The sequence below is a fragment of the Terrapene carolina genome, unplaced genomic scaffold, assembly GCF_002925995.2.
Source record: "Terrapene carolina triunguis isolate 2854851 unplaced genomic scaffold, T_m_triunguis-2.0 Scaffold66, whole genome shotgun sequence".
NCBI lineage: Eukaryota > Metazoa > Chordata > Testudines > Emydidae > Terrapene > Terrapene triunguis.
Window position 1 is genome coordinate 5,027,375 of NW_020664417.1, and position 21,130 is coordinate 5,048,504.

The 21,130-nt window shown below is 42.9% G+C and overlaps 1 protein-coding gene across 1 annotated transcript in view; it reads left to right on the forward strand.

Annotated features, from left to right (window-relative positions):
* Positions 1–21,130, forward strand: part of KIAA1109 (KIAA1109 ortholog) — a 242,236-nt gene that overhangs the window by 190,664 nt on the left and 30,442 nt on the right. Inside the window, exons 63-71 of the mRNA XM_029910631.1 lie at positions 637–760; positions 2,032–2,141; positions 4,295–4,385; positions 6,737–6,981; positions 14,209–14,424; positions 16,125–16,305; positions 17,859–17,955; positions 20,282–20,443; positions 20,552–20,691. Of these exons, the coding sequence (XP_029766491.1) occupies positions 637–760; positions 2,032–2,141; positions 4,295–4,385; positions 6,737–6,981; positions 14,209–14,424; positions 16,125–16,305; positions 17,859–17,955; positions 20,282–20,443; positions 20,552–20,691 (1,366 nt within the window). The remainder of the gene's footprint in view (positions 1–636; positions 761–2,031; positions 2,142–4,294; positions 4,386–6,736; positions 6,982–14,208; positions 14,425–16,124; positions 16,306–17,858; positions 17,956–20,281; positions 20,444–20,551; positions 20,692–21,130) is intronic.

The window sequence follows — 21,130 nt, forward strand, 5'->3', positions numbered from 1 at the left end:
GAGCTGCTCTCTAGCAACTATCCCTCTTCCACCTCTGTTGGCATCACAATATAATGTTTGACATCTTGTATATTTTGCTACACACCCCTTTTTCTGTTTCCTGAATGTGTGACTGGGAGGTAAAAACCTTGAAATCATGGGTACTTGCAAAGAAGTTACAGTATGGACAAAAGTTGTATAGTGAAATAATGGTGGACCCTCAACAGCCATATATGGAAAAGATGGCATTGGTGATAGATAACTCCTGAAAAACAAGAAGCTGATTGGGTTATGGTTTGAAAAGCTTTAAGATTGTCACAGGAACACAGTATAGAGCCGTGATTCTCAAACTTTTGTACTGGTGACCCCTTTCACATAGCAAGCCTCTGAGTGTGACCCTCCCTTCTAAATTAAAAAACTCTTTTTAATATACTTAACACCATTATAAATGTTGGAGGCAAAGCCGGATTTGGGGTGGAGGCTGACAGCTCGTGACCCCCCATGTAATAACCTCACGACCCCCTGAGGGGTCCCGACCCCCTGTTTGAGAACCCCTGGTATAGAGATTTTGTTGATAAAGGAAAGGGTGAAAGTAGTGTTTAACTTCACTAGTTATTCATTCCATCTGGAAAACTCACTGTCCTGACTTGTTCCCAGAAAACTAGGTGCAAGTGAAGGAACCATAAACCAAGAAATTCAGCGCTATCAACAATTAGAGTCAGTAGCTGTGAATGACATTCGCCGAGACGTCCGTAAAAAACTACGTAGGTCCAGCATGAGGGTGAGCAATTTTCTAAAGCTGTTTGGCAAGTTCTTAAGATTTTCGCTTACAAGTTTCTCTTCCACATATTAAAAATAAATAAAAGAAAGACACTGAAAAAGAAAGGTAAAAGGACTGTTAAATATATAAAACACATGGTTTAACTTTCTGGGAAAACAGATTATTCTATCCTACTGGAGATAGAAAACCAGAATTTTAATGGTACTGTGCATTAGGTGGATTTTTGTTTGTTTGTTTTCCTATGACAAATCTTTAGGAAAAAACTATTTTAATAGCTCTATTTTAACTTTTTAAAATAGATGTTTTTAATATTTTTAAATATATCTATGTTCAGCAAATGTACACAAGAATTGGCTTCCAGAGGTTTGGAAGCAATAATATGCAATGCTGGAGCATTTACTAGCCAAGACTCAAACTCAGGCTTTCAGAGGTGGTAGCAATCTTAAAACATTGCCTTACTGTGCCAGAAGAATCCAGATATGATAAGCATGCTTGAGTATCTGAGCAAAATCTCTGTTATATTCCATTTGGCTGATTTATTTTATTAGGTTTATAATGTGTGCTAAAAGAAATTGCTTATTCCTAAATTGAGATGCCTTTTTATTAATCAAAAATACACTATCATTAAAGATAAAAACAGCAAGCAGGAGAAAATACCCAAACAGAAATAAAGCTCCAACCCAAACAGTATCCTCACTCGCCCACAAATGCCTGCTCTTATCATGCCCCACTGCCTGCCATAAAGCATGGAAAAGGGTATTTGCAGCAGACCCTGAAGATCAGTACATTTGAGCTATTCTGGACCAAGAAATGAGTCCATCCCAAAGCAAGGGACCGCTCTCAGAGAGTATTCTGTTGGCAGCTTCTTCTTAAATGAGGAGGCTCTAGCTCATGTTCCTCTGCTGACTGCAGTTGCAGCAATATCACATGAAGAGAGGACTTTTATTCAAGTAGGCAGATCCCAAACTACTGGGTGCAGGGGGGTCACCCTGTTCTTCTGACAGCAAGAAAGTACCAATGCCAGCTAGTATGAAAGGTGAGTGAATTGTCCAGAGACCAGTCAAAATGAAGATTTGGGCAAAGGCCTGCAGAGGGGTGCCTTGAGCACATGCTACAAAATAAAATTATTTTGTAAACGTTTTTTCATAACTGTTGGCATGGCTGTAAAATAAAATGTTTTAAGTAGTGGAATTTTTCCACATTGCCATGTTTATGTATAATTTTCATTATTTTTGTCCTCAACATCTTAAATATATTTTTCTTTTGTTTAGGCTGCTTCTCTGAAGGACAAATGGGGCCTAGGTTACAAACCCAGCTATAACCGATCTAAAACAATTTCAGCATCTGGAAGACCACCTCTAAAAAGAATGGACAGGGCAAGGTAGAGTGTTTTTGGCAAATGACTATGCATGTGGGAGGATGAGATCTGTAATGAAGTTAGAATAGACGGCAACAGGGAGAATGTCTAATTGTGGAGCTTCATGATGTCTTTTGACATAGGTGATGGGTATATTTTTTTTTTAGGGTGGATTTGAGAAAATGTTTTCGAGAGATGGGAGGTTTGACAAATGAAGTTTCCTACTTTTTGTGAAGCATCTGTTTTTGGCATACCATGTCTCTAAAGCAGCTTGACTTAGAAATTCCAAATTTGTTTTGTCTGTCTTCTGAGAACTAATGTCTGTACATTTCTCAGGAGGTTTGATGATTACAAATATTCACTGTGGACATTCATAGTGCTCAAATCTTACAGAATTAATAAGGTCTGTGGTCTTCTACACTTCATAGTCAGTATGCACAGCTGAACTATCAAATTTAAGTGCATCCATAAATCTATAAAGGCAAAGCTTTACCAGAAGTTATTGGAAGCTAAAGAGTGTGGGGTTTGAATTGCTGTATTGGAAACTGAACCTGGATTCTGAAAATTAAATTGAGATCTTTCTGGCTCACACATCAGCCTCCAAGATTCTACAATTTAAATTTGGCTAACTATTTTGAGATGATTCACAAACAGAATAAACTCCATCTCCTTCTTCCAGAGCTGTATTTGCTCTGCAGGACTGAGTTAAGAAGTAGTAAACCTTAAGGTAGTAAAATAATCAGATATTACTCTGAATGCATTCAGGGAGCCAATCAGTTGAGGAGAAAGGTGTCACTTTCTTATGTAGTCATTTTGTAGGACTTTTAAGACCCATATTTGAAGGTTCTACTCAGCAGGCACTTCAGGGGACGCTAATAAGTAAAGACGACACGATTTATCCCTTTAATTTTTACACTCCATTGTCAACCTCATATTAGAAAAAGGATTAAACTACTAGTGGAGGGAAGGCAACTTTTTCTTTCAGCAAATGATTTCCTTTTCTCCTTCTTCCAAGTATTCTGAAGCTCACAGCAGCAGCAGCAAGTTGCAGTTCTCATAGCAGAATATTGTGCATCAACTTTGCTTGGTGTCACTGCTGCTTTGTGAATAAGCATGTTGTTGTACAACCAGCAGAGGGAAAACGCACACGTTGGAGGGTTTGGATTTTAAAAAATTAGTGGCTACATTTTAATCAGCAATAAAGTACAGTACTAGATTTAAAAAAAAGAAAACAGGAGAGGGAACTTGGCTATTAGAATTATAAGCATCTTCTCCATCAATTATAGACATTTTTAAGTTAAGACAAATTGGTTGAAAATTTTGAGCATTAGTTTTAAAGGTAGATTGAAGCTTTAAAAAATACTAATAGAGATCCCAAAATATCAGAGAACAGCTCTTCCAAATTACAAATGGCTTTAAACAAAATGGATCAAAGTGAATTCCTCTTTTACTTGCCTTGTAAGATTATAGGATTTACAGGTTAATGTTTCTTCTGAACTGGTTAGCGTTACTGATACCTTACACAGTAGAAGGAGTGCAAGTGTGAAGACTCTTAACTCAAATCCTGGCAGGTAAAAAGCATTTCACTTCACCTTTTAACAAAATCATCTTCAGAGAATTAGGAATTCTGTTGGGAAGATTAATAAAATGTGTTATGTAGTTTATTCAGCTGGCTAGCCTATCAAGGAATGCTTAAGATTTTCTCAAAAGCTAGTGAGTTGTTAATTGTGAATGAGAAGTTGTAAATTTGCACTGTAAATATGTCATAATGATTTCATTCGTTTTGAAAAATTGTCTGTATTTTGTGAATATGCATAATCTGCCAGTTGTACTTCATTCCATGTGACAAGTCACACACATTTTATGTTTTTAACTGTCTTTCTGCTTCTTGGCCTGTGCTTGAAAAGAGTAAAAAACAAAAAAAAGCCCCGCAAAATTAAGTGAACTGCTGGCCAAAGTCATTTGAAACTTCATCTTTTTCCTTTTTATGTGCCATAAATGCTTGAATACTGATTTAATACCATTTGAATTCTATAAAATATTAAGCATTGACTGATGCTTTATATTTTTAGTGCAACAGTTTTTGTGTAGTTATTGAACTTTTACGTGGCAAGTACATCCTGCATTACATTCAAAACTGTAATAGTTTATTTATTCCTGTTATATTTTGCTTGTAGCTCTCGACTAGGAGACAGTGAAGAGCTCCCAGAAATCCGTGTAGATGCAGCATCTCCTGGACCCAGAGTAACCTTCAACATACAGGACCCTGTAAGGCATACCCTACATATCAATTTAATTAGCATACCATGCTATAGTAGATTAAATACCATGTTGACTGGTAGCACCTTGGAAATACCTGAGTTAAATATACTTACGAAGATTTGAATTGCCAACCCCTCTTGATAATTATTAAGTCTGGTGGTGTCCATTTTAACACAGAAATTATTAATAGAAATATCAAACTAAAGAATTTTCACTTACTTCTTTAAATAGATTAGTTTATATTTTTAACAAGTTCACTTCCAGGTATCCTCAGACCAAGAGCTATCTTGTGCAAAAATAATACACATGGTTAACATGTTATTGCTATTTTTAACAGATATGCCCAATAGCCATATGCTAATTTGTATGTTCAGCCTTGTTTAGCATTTTGGAAATGGTTATTAATGAAATAAACATTTTCTGAGTTTGCTATAGTCTGATACACACGTCCATCTGTATGTTTAAAATGTATTATTCAAATATCAGGTTTTTTGTTGCAATATTCCCTCGTCCCCATCCTTCCTAAATGTGTCATTGCTGTTGGTTTTGAATGAGTCATGCTATGGTAACTGTTTTAATTTTATTTTTTCTTTTTCATTTTTAATTAAGTTGAATAAAACAGTTTTGGGGATTACACAACAATCCAGCGGTCCAGGGGAAGGGTATTTTCAGGTACTTGTAAAAAGAAAAAATACATACTTTGCCATAGCACTAATTCACCTCACTGGCAGCTGCTCTTCAGTTATTCATCTCTCTTTCAAACTCCACTAGGCAGAATGTATATCAGTTTTTAAAAAAAGATTTTAAGTAAGTTTAAACATGTGAAAAGTTATAGGTGGACATGATAAACTGAGTTCTCAAGGATGCTTACATTCCCATATGTAGCTTAAATTTTGCAGTTTTTTGTAAAACTAGTAATGACATATTTTGTTTGCATATTTAAAAAGGCCCTGATGAAGGCTGATCTAAATTATAGAGACTACAATAAGGCAAGCCATGATCTATTCTTATATGCAGAGCGTACTGTAGAGAAGGACTCAGTGCTCACACAATTATCTTAATCTTTTTCAAGTGTGTCCCAAGAGTGCAGGCATCAACACTGATGGAATATAATTCCAAGGTGGGAGGCCATCAAGCATCATAATTTGATATTAAAATTCCTATATCTAGTACAGTTGTGTAAGATACCTTATTTAAAGGGAGCAGGATAACAGTTTGTCAAAATTAGTGCCCAGACAACTCACCTACGTAAAAAAACCTTTTAATTTTAAAAAGATACTTTAGACATATTGAATGGAAGAAACTAAGTACACCTTTTAGAAGACAATCATCTAACTTTTTCATTTCCACCTTTCCTCTATTTTTCTTTTATAAGTTTCTGAGTTAGAATGCTTTTTCAGATCACCTTAGAGTGTTGATGTCTAAACAGCTCATTTCTGAGAACAAAAGGAAAGGCAGAATTGTGCTTTGCAGAGTTTTTATATACATTTAACACAGAATGTATCAAAAGGTTCCATTCATTTGTAATATCCATTTCTATCAATTTTCCACAGCTTAGAAAAGACTGTCAAATATTAAGTAGTGTTAAGTCAGATGTTAGATGTGTTAATGGCCATAATGAAAGCATGGAGCAAATTATCAAAGGATCTTCCACTCAACACCCATTTGAATGGCCCATGTGTTAGAGTCTAACGTCTCCATGTACAGTTGTTTAGACTCTATCCCTGCATATACAGGTGTTAGTGCTTGAAAACTCTTTGTGTGGGGGTATTTGCTGATGCAAAGTGCACCAAAACAGTTGGAACCACTTTTTGGAAATGTAACCCTAAAGTTTCTTCCCATCAAGTCACTTTTATCCAACTTTCTAAAAAGAAGAGCATAATGTATAAGAGAATACTGTACATTCTGTACTAGTACTTTGCATGCCCTTTCATTCACTAACAGATTCCTGTGCATTTCTCTAATTTACAGGTGGCCAGGATAATTCTTTCTGTTCTATGTTCTTTACTTTTAAAATCTGTTTTCAGTTAAATGTTCATTCTTCTAGTGATGGCCTGTCATAATGTATGTTTTGATCAGAGCTTGTTTAATTATCTAGCTAACAAATTCAACTCAATCACTAAGTCAATGGTAAATGTATGGTACTGTTTTTCCTCCAAACCTATACATTTATTTATTGTGTTACATGATTCATTTCATACATTCCTAAATCTGACACTTCTGTCTGTTCAAAATGAGGAACCTGAGCTTTAAGAGTTTTTAAAAGCACTCCTGCGTTTTCCCCAAGATATCTTAATTTTTGCGTAGTAAAGACAGTAACTGTGAACTTTAATATCTTTTTGTCTTTTCACAATCAGTTTCCAGAGGAGACAGAACTGGACCTTTTGTCAGTAACTATTGATGGTCCATCCCATTACTCATCCACTAGTGAAGGATCATGCTCAGTATTCAGTTCACCCAAAACTCCAGTAGTCTTCTCACCAAGCATTCCCTTCCAGCCCGAAGAGGGACGGCGGGATGACAGTTTATCTTCAACCAGTGAAGACTCTGAGAAGGAAGAAGACCATGACAGAGAGAAGGCTTATTTTTACAGAAAACCACAGTAAGCAATTTGTTTAAAAATATTTTCATTAGGGCCATGAGAAAATGGTCTTTAAAGTTCATGTCTTAGGTCTAGAATAGCTTTTGCTGACCCAGGATTGAATGTTGCCTGTCCTTGGCTTCAGCAGGTGTAATTCCAGGGTAGGGAGGAGGGAATGTCTGAGTTGACTTCTTTTTTTTTTTTTTTTTTTTTTTTTTTTAACGGCAGCTCTTGGAAGCCTCTCAGATTTTGGAATGTTGGAATAAATCTCAGTTATTGGGCAGAGGGTAGGTGAGGTGGGTCAAAGGTACACTGTACCTTATTTAACATATAGTTCTGCAATTTACCTCATGGCTAAGCGTGTGTATAGGGGCTAAACGTGCATTATAAACAGCATTATAAACAACGTTGAGAGGTGATGTATATTAAAATATAATATACATAACAAAATGTGTTATATTTAATTGTCTCCCTCTTCCATATCCTTCGTTTGTTGCTTGTTGTCTTAGTCCTGCCTCAGACAGCTATAGTCTGTGTCTACAGGGCCCAGTTCAGATCAACCATGAAGTAAATATTTATTCTTCTTCGAGTGCTTGCTCATATCCATTCCAGTAGGTGTGTGTGCGCGCCGCGTGCACGATCGTCGGAAGATTTTTACCCTAGCAACACCCGGTGGGTCGGCTGTGGAGCCCCCTAGAGTGGCGCCGTTATGGCGCTGGATATATACCCCAGCCGACCCAGCGCCCCCTCAGTTCCTTCTTACCGCCCCTGACGGTCGTTGGAACTGTGGAGCGCGGCTTAGCTGATCTCCACACTCCCTAGCTTCTCATTGTTATTGTTATAGTTAGTTATATAGATAGTTATTCAAGTTAGTTAGTTAGTGTATAGTGTATATATATAGTTGTATATTGTTATCGGGGGTTTAGGGGGTGTTTTTCCCCTTTTCCCCCCGGCGCACAGCCGGGCCCATGCCCAAGGCTCCTGGCTTTAAGCCGTGCGCGTCCTGCGGGAAGCATATGCCAACCAGCGACCCGCATAGTTCCTGCTTGAAGTGCCTTGGAGAGGCTCATCCAGCAGATAAGTGCCCTATCTGCAAGGCCTTCAAGCCAAGGACAAGAAAGGAGCGGGACTTTAGACTCCGTCAGCTCCTGATGGAGGCGGCTCTGAGTCCGGATCCTCCCTCGGCGCGCCCTGTCCCGGCACCGAGCGCTTCGGTGCGCAGCGCCCCGGCGGGCCCAACCGGTGCGGCGGAAAAGACTGCTCGGCACCGACCGACGTCGGCACCGCGCCCGCCTAAAGAACCTCGGCGCCGATCCCTTTCTCCGGGCCATAAGAAGGCCGGCAAGGCGCGGGACGTTGCTGCCGCAAAGATACCGGCTCCCCCGGTGCCGGGGGTAGAGCCGCGTCCGCAGTTGGACCGCCAAAGACAGGCGGCCACACCGTCGACTCCGGCACCGAGGCCGTTGAGTCCGGTGCGGACTGTTTCACCACCAAGGCTGGTGGTGGAACCTTGTCTCCCTTCCACCCCGGAGACCTTCGCTACGGCGAGAGACCTGATCGCCCTCACGGAGCCGGCGCCGTCACAACTCCCGGCACCGGTGGCTCCACGCGTGCTGCAGTCCAGAGGAAAGCCTGCCCTGGTGCGCCCACCGTCGCCAGCACGAGTCTCTCGGCACCGCTCCAGATCCCGGAGCAGGTCCCGACGCCGCTCTGAGTCCCGGCGCCGAATATCACCTCGGCACCGGTCGTACTCGCGGCCCAGGTCCTCTTCGCGACGCCGTTCAACATCCCGGCACCGTCGCGACGACCGGCACCGATCGGGCTCGAGACGCAGCTCCCAGCACCGGTATGAGCGCCACTCGGGCTCGAGAGGCCGCTCCCGGTACCACGCCTCCTCCAGATCGTCGTCCCGTTCCAGATTGGGATCCCGGCACCGGAGGGACTACCGGCACTGATCCAGATCCCGGCACCGCTCTCCGGCACCGCACAGGGGCAGATCGCCTTACGGCCGGCACCGATCGGCACCGTACCATCCGGTACCGACGGCGTCGGGTTCGGCACCGCTGTGGCCGTCGAGATCGGCGTCGCGATCATCTGAGGCAGTGGAGGCCGGCCACCTGCAGGAGACCGACGACCCTATGCAAGGGCCTGCGCATTGGTCCTTCTGGACTCCTTGGGCCTACCATCAGGCACAAGGAGCTCCGCTATCTGCCTCCCCCTCGGGCCGTTCGGAGCCTAGGGCCCCAGAGTCCACCATCTCCCGCCCTCCTCCAAGGGACGTGGAGGCGCCAGTGCCCGCACCAGCAGAGGCCCTGGACCTGGGGGCAGGCGATGCCCAACTCCAGGAACACCTGGAGCAGGACCAACCATTGGACCCCTTGCCACCGGGGGCATCCTCCTCGTCCTCGCCTGATGAGGCCGTAGCGGGCACATCCGCCATTGGGCCGCCTCCTATAGACCTTCGGGCCCACCAGGACCTGCTGCGCCGCATGGCTCGCAATATGGACCTCCAGGTGGAGGAGATTGCGGAGGTCCATGATCCCATCGTGCAGATCATTTCAGCGGATGCTCCATCCAGGGTGGCATTACCGCTGATCCGCACTATCCAGGCGAACGCCACCACCATCTGGCAAACCCCGGCCTCTATTCCGCCCACTGCCAGAGGGGTTGAGAGGAAGTACTTTGTGCCCTCCAAGGAACATGAGTACTTGTACACTCACCCCCAACCGTGCTCACTGGTGGTTTCATCAGTCAATGCACGGGAGCGCCATGGCCAGCAGGCTGCTGCGCCCAAATCGAAGGACGCTAAGCGCTTCGATTTGTTCGGACGCAAGGTCTATTCGGCTGGCGGACTGCAACTGCGGGCAGCGAACCAGCAGGCGCTCCTGAGCCGCTACGGATTTAATATGTGGTCCTCGATGGGGAAATTTAGAGAGCTGGTTCCCCAGGAATCGAGGGAAGAGTTCGGGGCCTTGGTAGAGGAGGGCAAGCGGGTGGCATGCACCTCCCTGCAGGCGTCCCTTGATATAGCGGACTCGGCCGCTAGGACCCTGGCGTCGGGGATAGCAATGCGCCGAATCTCCTGGCTCCAGGTGTCAGGCTTGCCACCTGAACTGCAGCAGACCCTGCAGGACCTACCGTTTGAGGGCCAGGGCCTCTTTTTGGAGAAAACAGACTCGAGGCTCCAAAATCTTAAAGACTCTCGGACAATGATGCGCTCCCTGGGGATGCATGTCCCAGGGCCTCAGCGCAGACCCTTCAGGCCCCAGCCTCAGCGATTCTACCCTCCCCCGCCTCGTCCAAGACAGGACTTTGCTAGGAGGCGGGGTCGAGGTGGTAGGCGAAGGTCGACCGGCCCTCAACCCGGTCAGAACCAGGGCCAGCCTAGACCACCTTCAGGGCCTAGGCAAACCTTTTGAAGGTGCGGTTGAGGACGGCACCACGACCGGTACCCAGGATCCAACTCCCCCCTTCCGGGATCGCCTCTCCCGCTTCCACCGTGCTTGGTCCCGTATAACCTCGGACCGTTGGGTCCTTCGCACGGTGGAGAGGGGATACGCCCTCCAGTTTTCCTCGACCCCCCCCCACTCCCCCTCCCCGTCCCTCTTCAGGGACCCTTCTCACGAGCAACTCCTTACACAGGAGGTTTTTGGGCTCCTCGCTATGGGGGCCATAGAGGAGGTTCCATCGGAGCTAAGGGGCAGGGGGTTTTACTCCCGCTACTTCCTGATACCCAAGTCAAAAGGGGGTCTACGGCCCATCTTAGACTTGCGCGGACTCAACAGATTCATAGTAAAGTTGAAGTTCCGCATGGTGTCATTGGGGACCATCATCCCTTCACTGGATCCTGGAGACTGGTTCGCCGCCCTCGACATGAAGGACGCTTATTTCCACATAGCAATTTATCCGCCCCACAGACGTTTCCTGCGATTTGTGGTAAACAGGGTGCACTACCAATTCGCAGTCCTTCCCTTCGGCTTGTCCTCGGCTCCCAGGGTGTTCACAAAGTGTCTGGCAGTCGTCGCGGCCTTCCTTCGTCGACAAGGGATACAACTGTTCCCGTACTTGGACGACTGGCTCGTACGCGGCCGCACCAGAGACCAAGTGCAGGCTCATGTCCGCATAGTGACGCACACCTTCCACGAGCTGGGCATTCTACTCAACAGAGAGAAGTCCACTCTAGTACCAACTCAGAGGATAGAGTTCATTGGAGCAATCCTGGACTCCAGACGTGCCCGAGCCATCCTGCCAGACAGCCGATTTCATACCATCTTAAGCGTCATTCAAGGACTCAGGGCCTTTCCAATTACCACCATAAGAACATGCCTTGTCCTTTTGGGCCACATGGCCTCGTGTACATACGTAACCAGGCACGCCAGACTGCGACTTCGCCCACTGCAGGCTTGGGTGTCATCGGTCTACCGTCCTCATCGAGACGACCTGAACATGGTGGTCACGGTTCCGGCCTCGGTCTTGGCCTCTCTCGCCTGGTGGATGGATCGCACTGCGGTCTGTGCAGGAGTGCCCTTTCACGCCCCACAGCCCTCCCTCCACCTAGTTACGGACGCTTCATCTCTAGGCTGGGGCGCTCACCTGGGGGAGCACCATACCCAAGGCCTGTGGTCCGCGTCCCAACTAGCCCTGCACATCAACGTCCGAGAGCTGATGGCGGTGCGCCTGGCTTGCCAGGCTTTCCTCAACTTCCTACAGGGCCGTTGCGTGCTGATTCTCACCGACAACACCACGGCCATGTTTTACATCAACAAGCAAGGCGGAGCTCGCTCATCTCCCCTATGCCAAGAGGCCATTCGCCTGTGGGACTTCTGCATCGCCCACTCGATTCATCTCACGGCGTCATTCCTGCCTGGAGTCCAGAATACGCTGGTGGACCGTCTCAGCAGGTCCTTCCAGACGCACGAGTGGTCGATTCGCCCGGACATCATCTATTCCGTCTTCCAAAGGTGGGGGTTTCCCCAGATCGACCTGTTCGCATCTCGGGCCAACAGGAAGTGCCAGGCTTTCTGCTCCCTACACGGGCGAGCCCCGGGCTCTCTGTCGGACGCCTTCCTTCTAACGTGGAAAGACCATCTGTTCTACGCCTTTCCTCCATTCCCGCTGGTCCACAGGGTGCTGCTCAAGATCCGCAGGGACCATGCACGGGTAATTCTAGTCGCTCCCGCTTGGCCGAGACAGCACTGGTACACCACACTGCTGGAACTGTCAGTACAGAGACCGATCACGCTCCCCTTGAGCCCGGATCTCATCTCTCAGGACCACGGCCGGCTGTATCACCCCGACCTGCAGTCGCTCCACCTCACGGCGTGGATGCTTCATGGTTGAGTCGCTCAGAGCGGCAATGCTCGCAGGCTGTCCAACAGGTCCTGCTGGGAAGTAGAAAGCCCTCTACGCGGACCACTTATTTAGCCAAGTGGAAGAGGTTCTCCTGTTGGTGTGAGCAATGAGCTACGTCTCCCTCGCAGGCTCCTATCCCCTTGATACTGGAATACCTCCTGTCCCTAAGACAGCAAGGCTTGGCGACATTCTCAATCAAGGTTCACCTCGCCGCTATTTCCGCTTTCCACCCAGGAGAACTCACGTCCTCGGTCTTCTCTAACCCGATGGTCGTTAGATTCCTCAAGGGCTTAGACCGGCTGTACCCACAGCAACGACAGCCGGTTCCGACGTGGAACCTCAACCTCGTCCTCTCCAGGCTCACAGGGCCTCCGTTTGAACCATTGGCGACCTGCTCACTCCTGTACTTGTCCTGGAAGACAGCCTTCCTCGTAGCCATCACCTCAGCACGACGCGTCTCGGAACTCAGGGCGCTGACATCCGAGCCCCCTTATACGGTGTTCCACAAGGACAAGGTGCAGCTTCGCCCCCATCCTGCCTTTCTTCCGAAGGTGGTGTCACCTTTCCACGTAAACCAAGATATATTTCTCCCGGTCTTCCATCCGAAACCGCACGCTACTCGTCAAGACCAGCGTTTACATTCTTTGGACGTTCGCAGGGCCCTGGCTTTCTATATTGACCGGACAAAGCCATTTAGGAAAACGACGCAACTCTTCGTTGCGGTGGCCGACCGGATGAAAGGATCACCGGTCTCTTCACAGTGCCTGTCCTTTTGGATTACTTCCTGCATTCGTGCTTGCTACGACCTGGCCGGTGTACCGACGCCACACCTCACTGCTCATTCCACGAGGGCCCAGGCCTCCTCGACTGCCTTCCTGGCTCAAGTACCGATCCAGGACATTTGTAGAGCTGCAGTGTGGTCATCGGTCCACACATTTGCTACTCACTATGCGCTGGTGCAACAATCCAGAGACGATGCTGCTTTCGGGTCAGCGGTTCTGCACACAGCAATGTCTCACTCCGACCCCGCCACCTAGGTGGGGCTTGGGAGTCACCTACTGGAATGGATATGAGCAAGCACTCGAAGAAGAAAAGACGGTTACTCACCGTTGTAACTGTTGTTCTTCGAGATGTGTTGCTCATATCCATTCCAAACCCGCCCTCCTTCCCCACTGTCGGAGTAGCCGGCAAGAAGGAACTGAGGGGGCGCTGGGTCGGCTGGGGTATATATCCAGCGCCATAACGGCGCCACTCTAGGGGGCTCCACAGCCGACCCACCGGGTGTTGCTAGGGTAAAAATCTTCCGACGATCGTGCACGCGGCGCGCACACACACCTACTGGAATGGATATGAGCAACACATCTCGAAGAACAACAGTTACAACGGTGAGTAACCGTCTTATATCAGAGGGGTAGCCGTGTTAGTCTGGATCTGTAAAAAGCAACAGAGAGTCCTGTAGCACCTTTAAGACTAACAGGTGAAGGAAGATGATATCTGTCTGTACTTGTGCAAGTTTCTTCATGAGGTTGATAGATTTCCATTCCATACGGCTAAATGCAGTGCCATGCATGGTGTCAAGTATCAGAGGGGTAGCCATGTTAGTCTGGATCTGTAAAAAGCAACAGAGAGTCCTGTGGCACCTTTAAGACTAACAGATAGTCTTAAAGGTGCCACAGGACTCTCTGTTGCTAAATATTTAATAATACCTTAGTGGAACATGGACCAAGATAGCAGTGTGCACCTATGAAAATTTACCATATGATGCTTCTTACAGAAAACTTCTTAAAATGTTATATATAGTGGGTAACTGACTTGTCAGCAAATACATTAGTAGATAACCTTGGAAGGAATCTTGTCACAGTGCTAATATCTAACAAGTAATTGTTCTTTCTGCAGGAATACCACTCGCAAGAAAGCAACAGGCTTTGCTGCAGTTCACCAACTGTTTACTGACCGCTGGCCGACAACTCCTGGTAACAGAAATGTGACTGGCACAACCACAGAGAGAAATATTGACTTTGAACTTGATATCAGAGTTGAAATTGATTGTGGAAAATGTGTGCTGCATCCAACAACGCTTCAGCAAGAGCATGATGAAATCAGCTTAAGAAGGTAAAAAACCTATTGAAAGACAGTAATATTACTAAATCATATTAGAAAAGAGTATATTACTGTATTGTGCCAGTCTTTCTGTATTTTACATTTATTTAGTCATATATAAGACAACTTACTGATTTACATCAGTTGGGATCCTGCCAGTACATCACACAATACTCAATGGTAACTGGACATTGACTCATTTGAAAAGCATAGAAACTATAATAATTCCCACCATTTTTAGCCAGTTAGTGGTCAGTAATTTGTATCACCACCACATGTTGCCATAGCATGCAATAAATTTAATTATGATTGAATTATAGTCTTTGTTCTGGGAAAGCATGAAAGTCTGCTTCCACAAAGGCTTGAGTCTAATTAGCCTGACACCAAGAAATGAGTGTACACCTGTTTCCTTCTTACCCATCCTTTTTATAATTGGAGATTTTAAGCTTTTAAAGCACCTGGATTCCTTTTTTACTCTCCAAATAAATGCCTGAATGCACTGTCTCAAAAATTTTGAAATACACTGCTGAGTTGATCCATACTGGGCTAATGCTGTGTTCTCTTGATATTCAGTTCCAACATTTTTTCATTTTACTCACTATCCTTGAGATAATGTTCACTGTACAAATAAATGTATTTGTACAACTTGAAGTGAAATCCTGACTCCACTGAAAACAGTTGGAGCTTTGCCATTGACTTCAGTGGGACACGATTTCCTCTGGTTTTTTAAACCCTTCTCTCCATTCTGCAGATATGCTTTGACAGCGAGTAGCCTCTGTTTTTGTTATTCATTCTTAACCAAATACACCTTTACTTTTAATTTCTTCTTTGAACTTTAACACAGTGTTAATGATAACCTAGCTTTTAGCAAAACTGAACTCTTAGGATTTGTAACGTCATTCTTACCTTTCCCATATTTTAAATCATGCAAGGATTTGTATGTAGTAACAGATCTTTTTTTTCCCCTTTCCTCCTATAATCTCTAAAGGGAGGAACCTGCAGCTGAATATCAGGCTGTGGCTGTCACACTTTAGGCAATCCTGTGACACTTTAATGTAGTGATATCACATATTTGAGTAACCTCCCAACATACAGCAGTGGGGGCATTTCTGAAGAAGTGTATATAAGGAAATATGATTATACTGTTGAATTTCTGAATGACTTTAAAATGGACATGGGACAGAGTAGAAATATTTTTTTCTTTAATGAGAGCTATATTTTGTTTTGGTTTTCATATTGCTTTATTATTATTTTGCTGTGTCACTTGTGTAAATGGAATTTGGTATGCAGGGGGAGGAAATCATAAGGGGAGAGCAGAAACAGTGAAAAATCCACAAATGTTACCTGCACTGTGAATTCATCATCTGCGATAGATAAACTTGAGAATGAAGGCAAGGGACACTTTACTACTTTTTGTCATTTTTAAAAAAAGTTGGTTTTAACTTTAAAATCTGCAAATAACACTAATAATATATTTTGGCAAAAGCAGAGGGGGATGGGAAAAGGCCAAAGGGAAATAAAAGGCCAGGGGAATAGAGGTCTGATGGGCAAAGAACAACTAAAAGGGGTGGAAATGCTTCTACTATTCATCGTGAAATTACAATGTAATTTTTAAAAAGAAAATCCCCTAAATTTTAAATATTGAAAAACATATTTGTTTTGGAGTATTAGGTCTGTACTAAGACAGGTTGTATATTGTTATTTATCTGTAGGAGTTATGATCGGAGTTCCAGAAGTTTAGATCAAGAGTCTCCTTCAAAAAAGAAGAAATTTCAAACTAACTATGCATCTACTACTCACTTACTTGCTGGCAAGAAAGTGCCGTCATCTCTACAGACAAAGCCTAGTGACCTGGAAACTACAGTATTTTACATTCCTGGTGTAGATGTAAAGGTAAAAATTATGGGACTAGGAAACATTTTTCCTCTCCAATTAGAATTGACTAGAAACAAATACATGGCTTCCTTTAGATCATCTTTTATCATTATGGCATGCAGTTTATATAGTGCAGATATCAAGTGTGATACCTGCTGTTTCTTACATGGGAAATATATGTTGTACTTACTGCACGCTACTTCTGGTACATGTTAGCAACATTTTGGAGTTGTGTATGGTACATGTGTATGGCTGATATATTCTATATTCTTAATAGAGCATAATAAGTATTATAATGAGAAGTGTTATCTAGGCACAAGACTAGGAGCCATGAATTCGAGAGTTCCAATAGCACTTCTGGCATCGCTACGTGTCCATAACAAAACTTGACCTTCTGACTCAGTTTTGCCACAAATAATAATTTCTCTAATCTGATGTTTTGGAAGGAGATTCAAATCCATAGGATATCAACTACATTTCACTCCTCCCACTTTAAAAAAAAAAAAAAAAAAAAAAAGAGAGATCTTAGTTGTAACATAGGAAAAATGTTTAGCTTTGTTCCAGTGTGTGATCCTGTATATCAAATAGTATGTGGTATTACGTAGACTTTAAAAAGCCAATTAGTCCCATTTAAAAGAAAAGGTTGCTTAAGTTAAAGCCAGACATTTGGCTTGTTTGCTTCTGCTTTCTGATAGGTGGTATGGATTGCATGTATTGAGAAGTCTTCTCTGTGCCTTTAGTGCATGTGAAAATGCAATAGTCAGTGAATGCAGGGTGGGGCATAGGTGGAGGATGTGGTCTTCCTTTTCTGCAAGTGATCATCTTTCATAAAGGTAATTATTTATGACGACGTCATCTGCTGTAGATCTTTAAGAAGTGGGGAGCTACTCACGGTGATTGGACTTCCCCTTCCAGAACCACAAGAAATCTTCAGGGATACCAGACATGGCCCAGTTCCCTACTGTAGCTTTTAGGTGGCTTTAGGGATACACAAGCATCATTTGCAGTTTCTGCTCTGGCTCCTAGTGCCATCCACTGAATAAGACTAGATTTTGCTTACCCACATCTATAGGATATTTGTGTGTAGAACATGAAACCTTTGAATTACTTTAAGAAGAGAGGTAAGTGATCTGGGCAAGATGATATGTAGTAGTGTGGATAGTCTGTACAAAAAAACCAAAAACCCACAACTGTACGAGGGAATAAAGTAGTCATTGGCCAGGGAATGTGTATGTATCAAGAGGAGAGCAGCAGCTCTTGGTGAGAGAGTCTGTCACAACTATTAGAGATTTGTGTCCTATATGCTAAAAAATATTGCCTGTTGTTGCTCAGTATGTTTATGATTTAATTTTGTTTTGTGGGTGAGGTTTCTTAATTTATTTTGCTTACAAAAAATTATGACTCTTTGTAGATAAAGATTATTGATTCCAATGTTTTAAATATAATATGTTTGTTTTAAGATCATGCAATTTAAAAAAAATGCAAAGAACATTTGGAGAAAACTGAACTGTGCAGAGATTCAGTGAGAATGCTACTTCTGTGAAGTAAATGGATTATTTTTTTCATTTCAGTTACACTACAACTCTAAGACTTTGAAGACTGAATCGCCAAATGCCTCCCGGGGATCCTCTTTGCCAAGAACCCTTTCCAAAGAGTCCAAGTTGTATGGTATGAAAGATACTGCCACATCTCCTTTATCTAATACTACCCACAGCAAGACTAATACCTTACTTCTGCCCCAACCCCCACCCATCCCATCAGGTACTTGTAGAATATCCTTTTAAACTATAACTTTGATATCTTTTTCCCTCCACATCATATGATCTACTAGCTCTAGATCTGTGCATTAGCTGAACCTCAAAATGGTCATAAATGTCTAAATATTTGCTGCAAAGAAACCTGACTACAGAAGCACATGTGCAATTCATGAATTCTAACTGCTCTTAAAGCTGCCTTCTCAGAGATTTCCTGTTAAATGGTTCTCAACATATATCTCACAGAGCACAGTAATGGCCTAATACCACCTACTCCTCCTCTTCCTTGAACAGATAACATACAATGCTGTAAAGAAGCTTAGTTGTTTTTAAAAATTAATAATTATGTTACTAGTACAACTAGCTATAGTTATACTCTGCAGTATTCAAAATTCAATAGAAAATTTTATACTACTCAATTTACTCACCAGTTCATCCATGTTACATCCTTCCAAGAATACTCTTCATTACCGTGCAGCTTGCCTTGAAAGTAATACTTTGAAGTGTGATAATTTCTTTAATTAATTTATTCGTCATGATCCCAAGCAGCTGTTTACAATCATTGGATTAGTCAAAATACCAGACATTACTGTGCTCTACTACTGCAGTCCACCGAAAACTACTGTGGCGTGGAATTACCTGAATTCCAGTTTTTAGTGTCTTCAACTTTGATTTAAAATTTCAAGAGTAACAAGTTGAATTATCCCAGTTTTCAGTCAGAGGTCTATGACTATCTCTGGAAGGTTGCAATGTCAGATCTAGAGGTACGTAGATTTCTCTCCCACCTTCCAGAAGATTGTTATCTCACTTCTCTCTTCCTCAGAGTTTAGATATTAAAAAAAAAAAAAAAACCATCAAAACAAAATGAGCTGGAAACAGTGAAAAAAGAGTCTATTAATAGGCTCAAAGTCTGAGAGAGAGCAGTGAATTTGAGCATTTGCCTCATTATCCCTGGCTTTTAACCACTGTTACTGTGTTTCCTCCCAACATCCACCTTCTTTGTGGATCTCTGAGTTCATGATATTTAATTTTATTGCTTGCTTCAGTTTCTGTCTTATGTTGTATCTTTCCTTGTAAGCTTGCTCATAACTTCTTTCCATTCTTTACTTTTTAATTCTTGCCTAAATCTCCCCCAGAGCTTTTTTATCTTTTCTCCACATAGATTTCTCCCAAAACTCTCCTCTACTTATTCTCTTATTATAAGGTAAGGAGAGGCCAGTCCAGATGGTCAGCAGCATCAGTCAGAGTAGCATGGCATTAAAATTCATTGCCAAGTGGCTTAGGAACTGACAGAAAGATAAAGTATGAGAGTAAGGTTCTATTTTAGTCCTTCAGTTAGTCAGTATTTGTATCTTGCATGGAGAAATCATATACAGCCATAATACTATATTTTACTTGTATTCAAATGATCCATTTTTGTATATGATGATGAATCCCAATTCAATTACATTGCTCTTTCTTCATTCCTAGTTCTAATTATCTATACTTCACACTGAAAATAACTGAGCTGGTACTAATAGCTTTTTAGAAATAAGATCTTGCTTGAAATTTACTGAGCTCTGATAATTTTCTCATTTTAGGGCGCAGGTCTCTTCCATGAATTGAGAAGAGAATTCTCTTACCTGGAATATAGCTTAATATAAAATTATCTCCAAGCTTGGAATTTAGGTGTTCGAAATCAATTGTTAATATGATTTCCTGTTTAGAATTCTCATTTTATTATTTTTGTAATATTGTAGGACTTACCATTTGCTCTTAGGGGGTTTGACATATTTCTCAGTTGAAATCAATATATTTTTCCAAACTGCTGCAAAATTAAGTCAGATGAGCAATTTTGGCTTCACCCTTTCCAATGTAAATGCCAATTGTCTTCCAGTAAGTTATGGCTGCTGTGTTTTGTCTTCTGGAGAAGTTTTGTTTGGCTGATTTTAGTGACTGTTTTGAAAAAGCATAGATGTGGAAATGAAGTAAGGACTTGAACTAGTGCAAGTGCATTAGGATAGTACTACTAACTGAACTGAGTTCTTCATCTCTGTTATTTTAACACATTTTTATTAGCAAAACTATGCACTTCTGTTTTTTATAACTGATCTATGAAGTGGCTGTTTCACATGGTGATGGAGGAGGATACAGTACTTGATCTGTTTTTTCTATTTGTAATGAAATGTTGCTATACATTTTAATTGTATTTGGAGAAATTGTATTCCACTAGACACATTTACATTTTATAAATGTTTCAGCCAAAGGGAAAGGAAGTGGTGGAATAAAAACTGCAAAATTGTATGCATGGGTTGCACTTCAGTCATTGCCTGAGGAAATGGTCATTAGCCCCTGCCTATTGGACTTCCTAGAGAAGGCTCTGGAAACTATTCCTATTACACCAATAGAGAGGAATTACGCAGGTACCATGTGACTACTACTTTTTCATATATTCTAGTACCTAAATTTGTTGACTTTTTAATTCCAGTTGCTTCAAACCATTATTTAACAAGAGCTTTCTACTTTAAAAGCTGTCAGTTCTCAAGATGAAGACATGGGACAGTTTGAAATACAAGACGCCTTGGAGGAGTCCACAGCCTCACTAGTGTCATCGTCAACATCAGCATACTCATCCTTCCCTGTGGATGTGGTGGTTTATGTACGAGTTCAGGTGAGAGTGCAACATTAACATACTGCATACTGTGTAATGCTAATAGCATTTTTAAAAACATATATGCATTTTAAGCTTGCCTTTAACTTCGCTGTTTTAAAATTAGATTCTTTAGAGATAGTTACATTCAATAGATATCCATTCTGAGGTATATGTTTCCAGCATGACATCAATGAGAATTCTTTTAACTAGAGTTCTGAAGTCATTGGCTCCAAGCACATGGTGATCAACAGAAGTGAACCATTTTGCGAAGCCCCCCGGCCTTTAATCATCACTACTTTTCTTGCTGTTCATGGTGGAGTTTCCTTTGTTGCTTTGCTGCTGCTAAGGTCTTACTGTTTCACAGCCACACTTGGACATACTTGTCTTCTCTACAGCACAATTCTCATCTTATTCCTCAGAAAATATCCTTGTATAACTAGCATCTACAGCTATCATT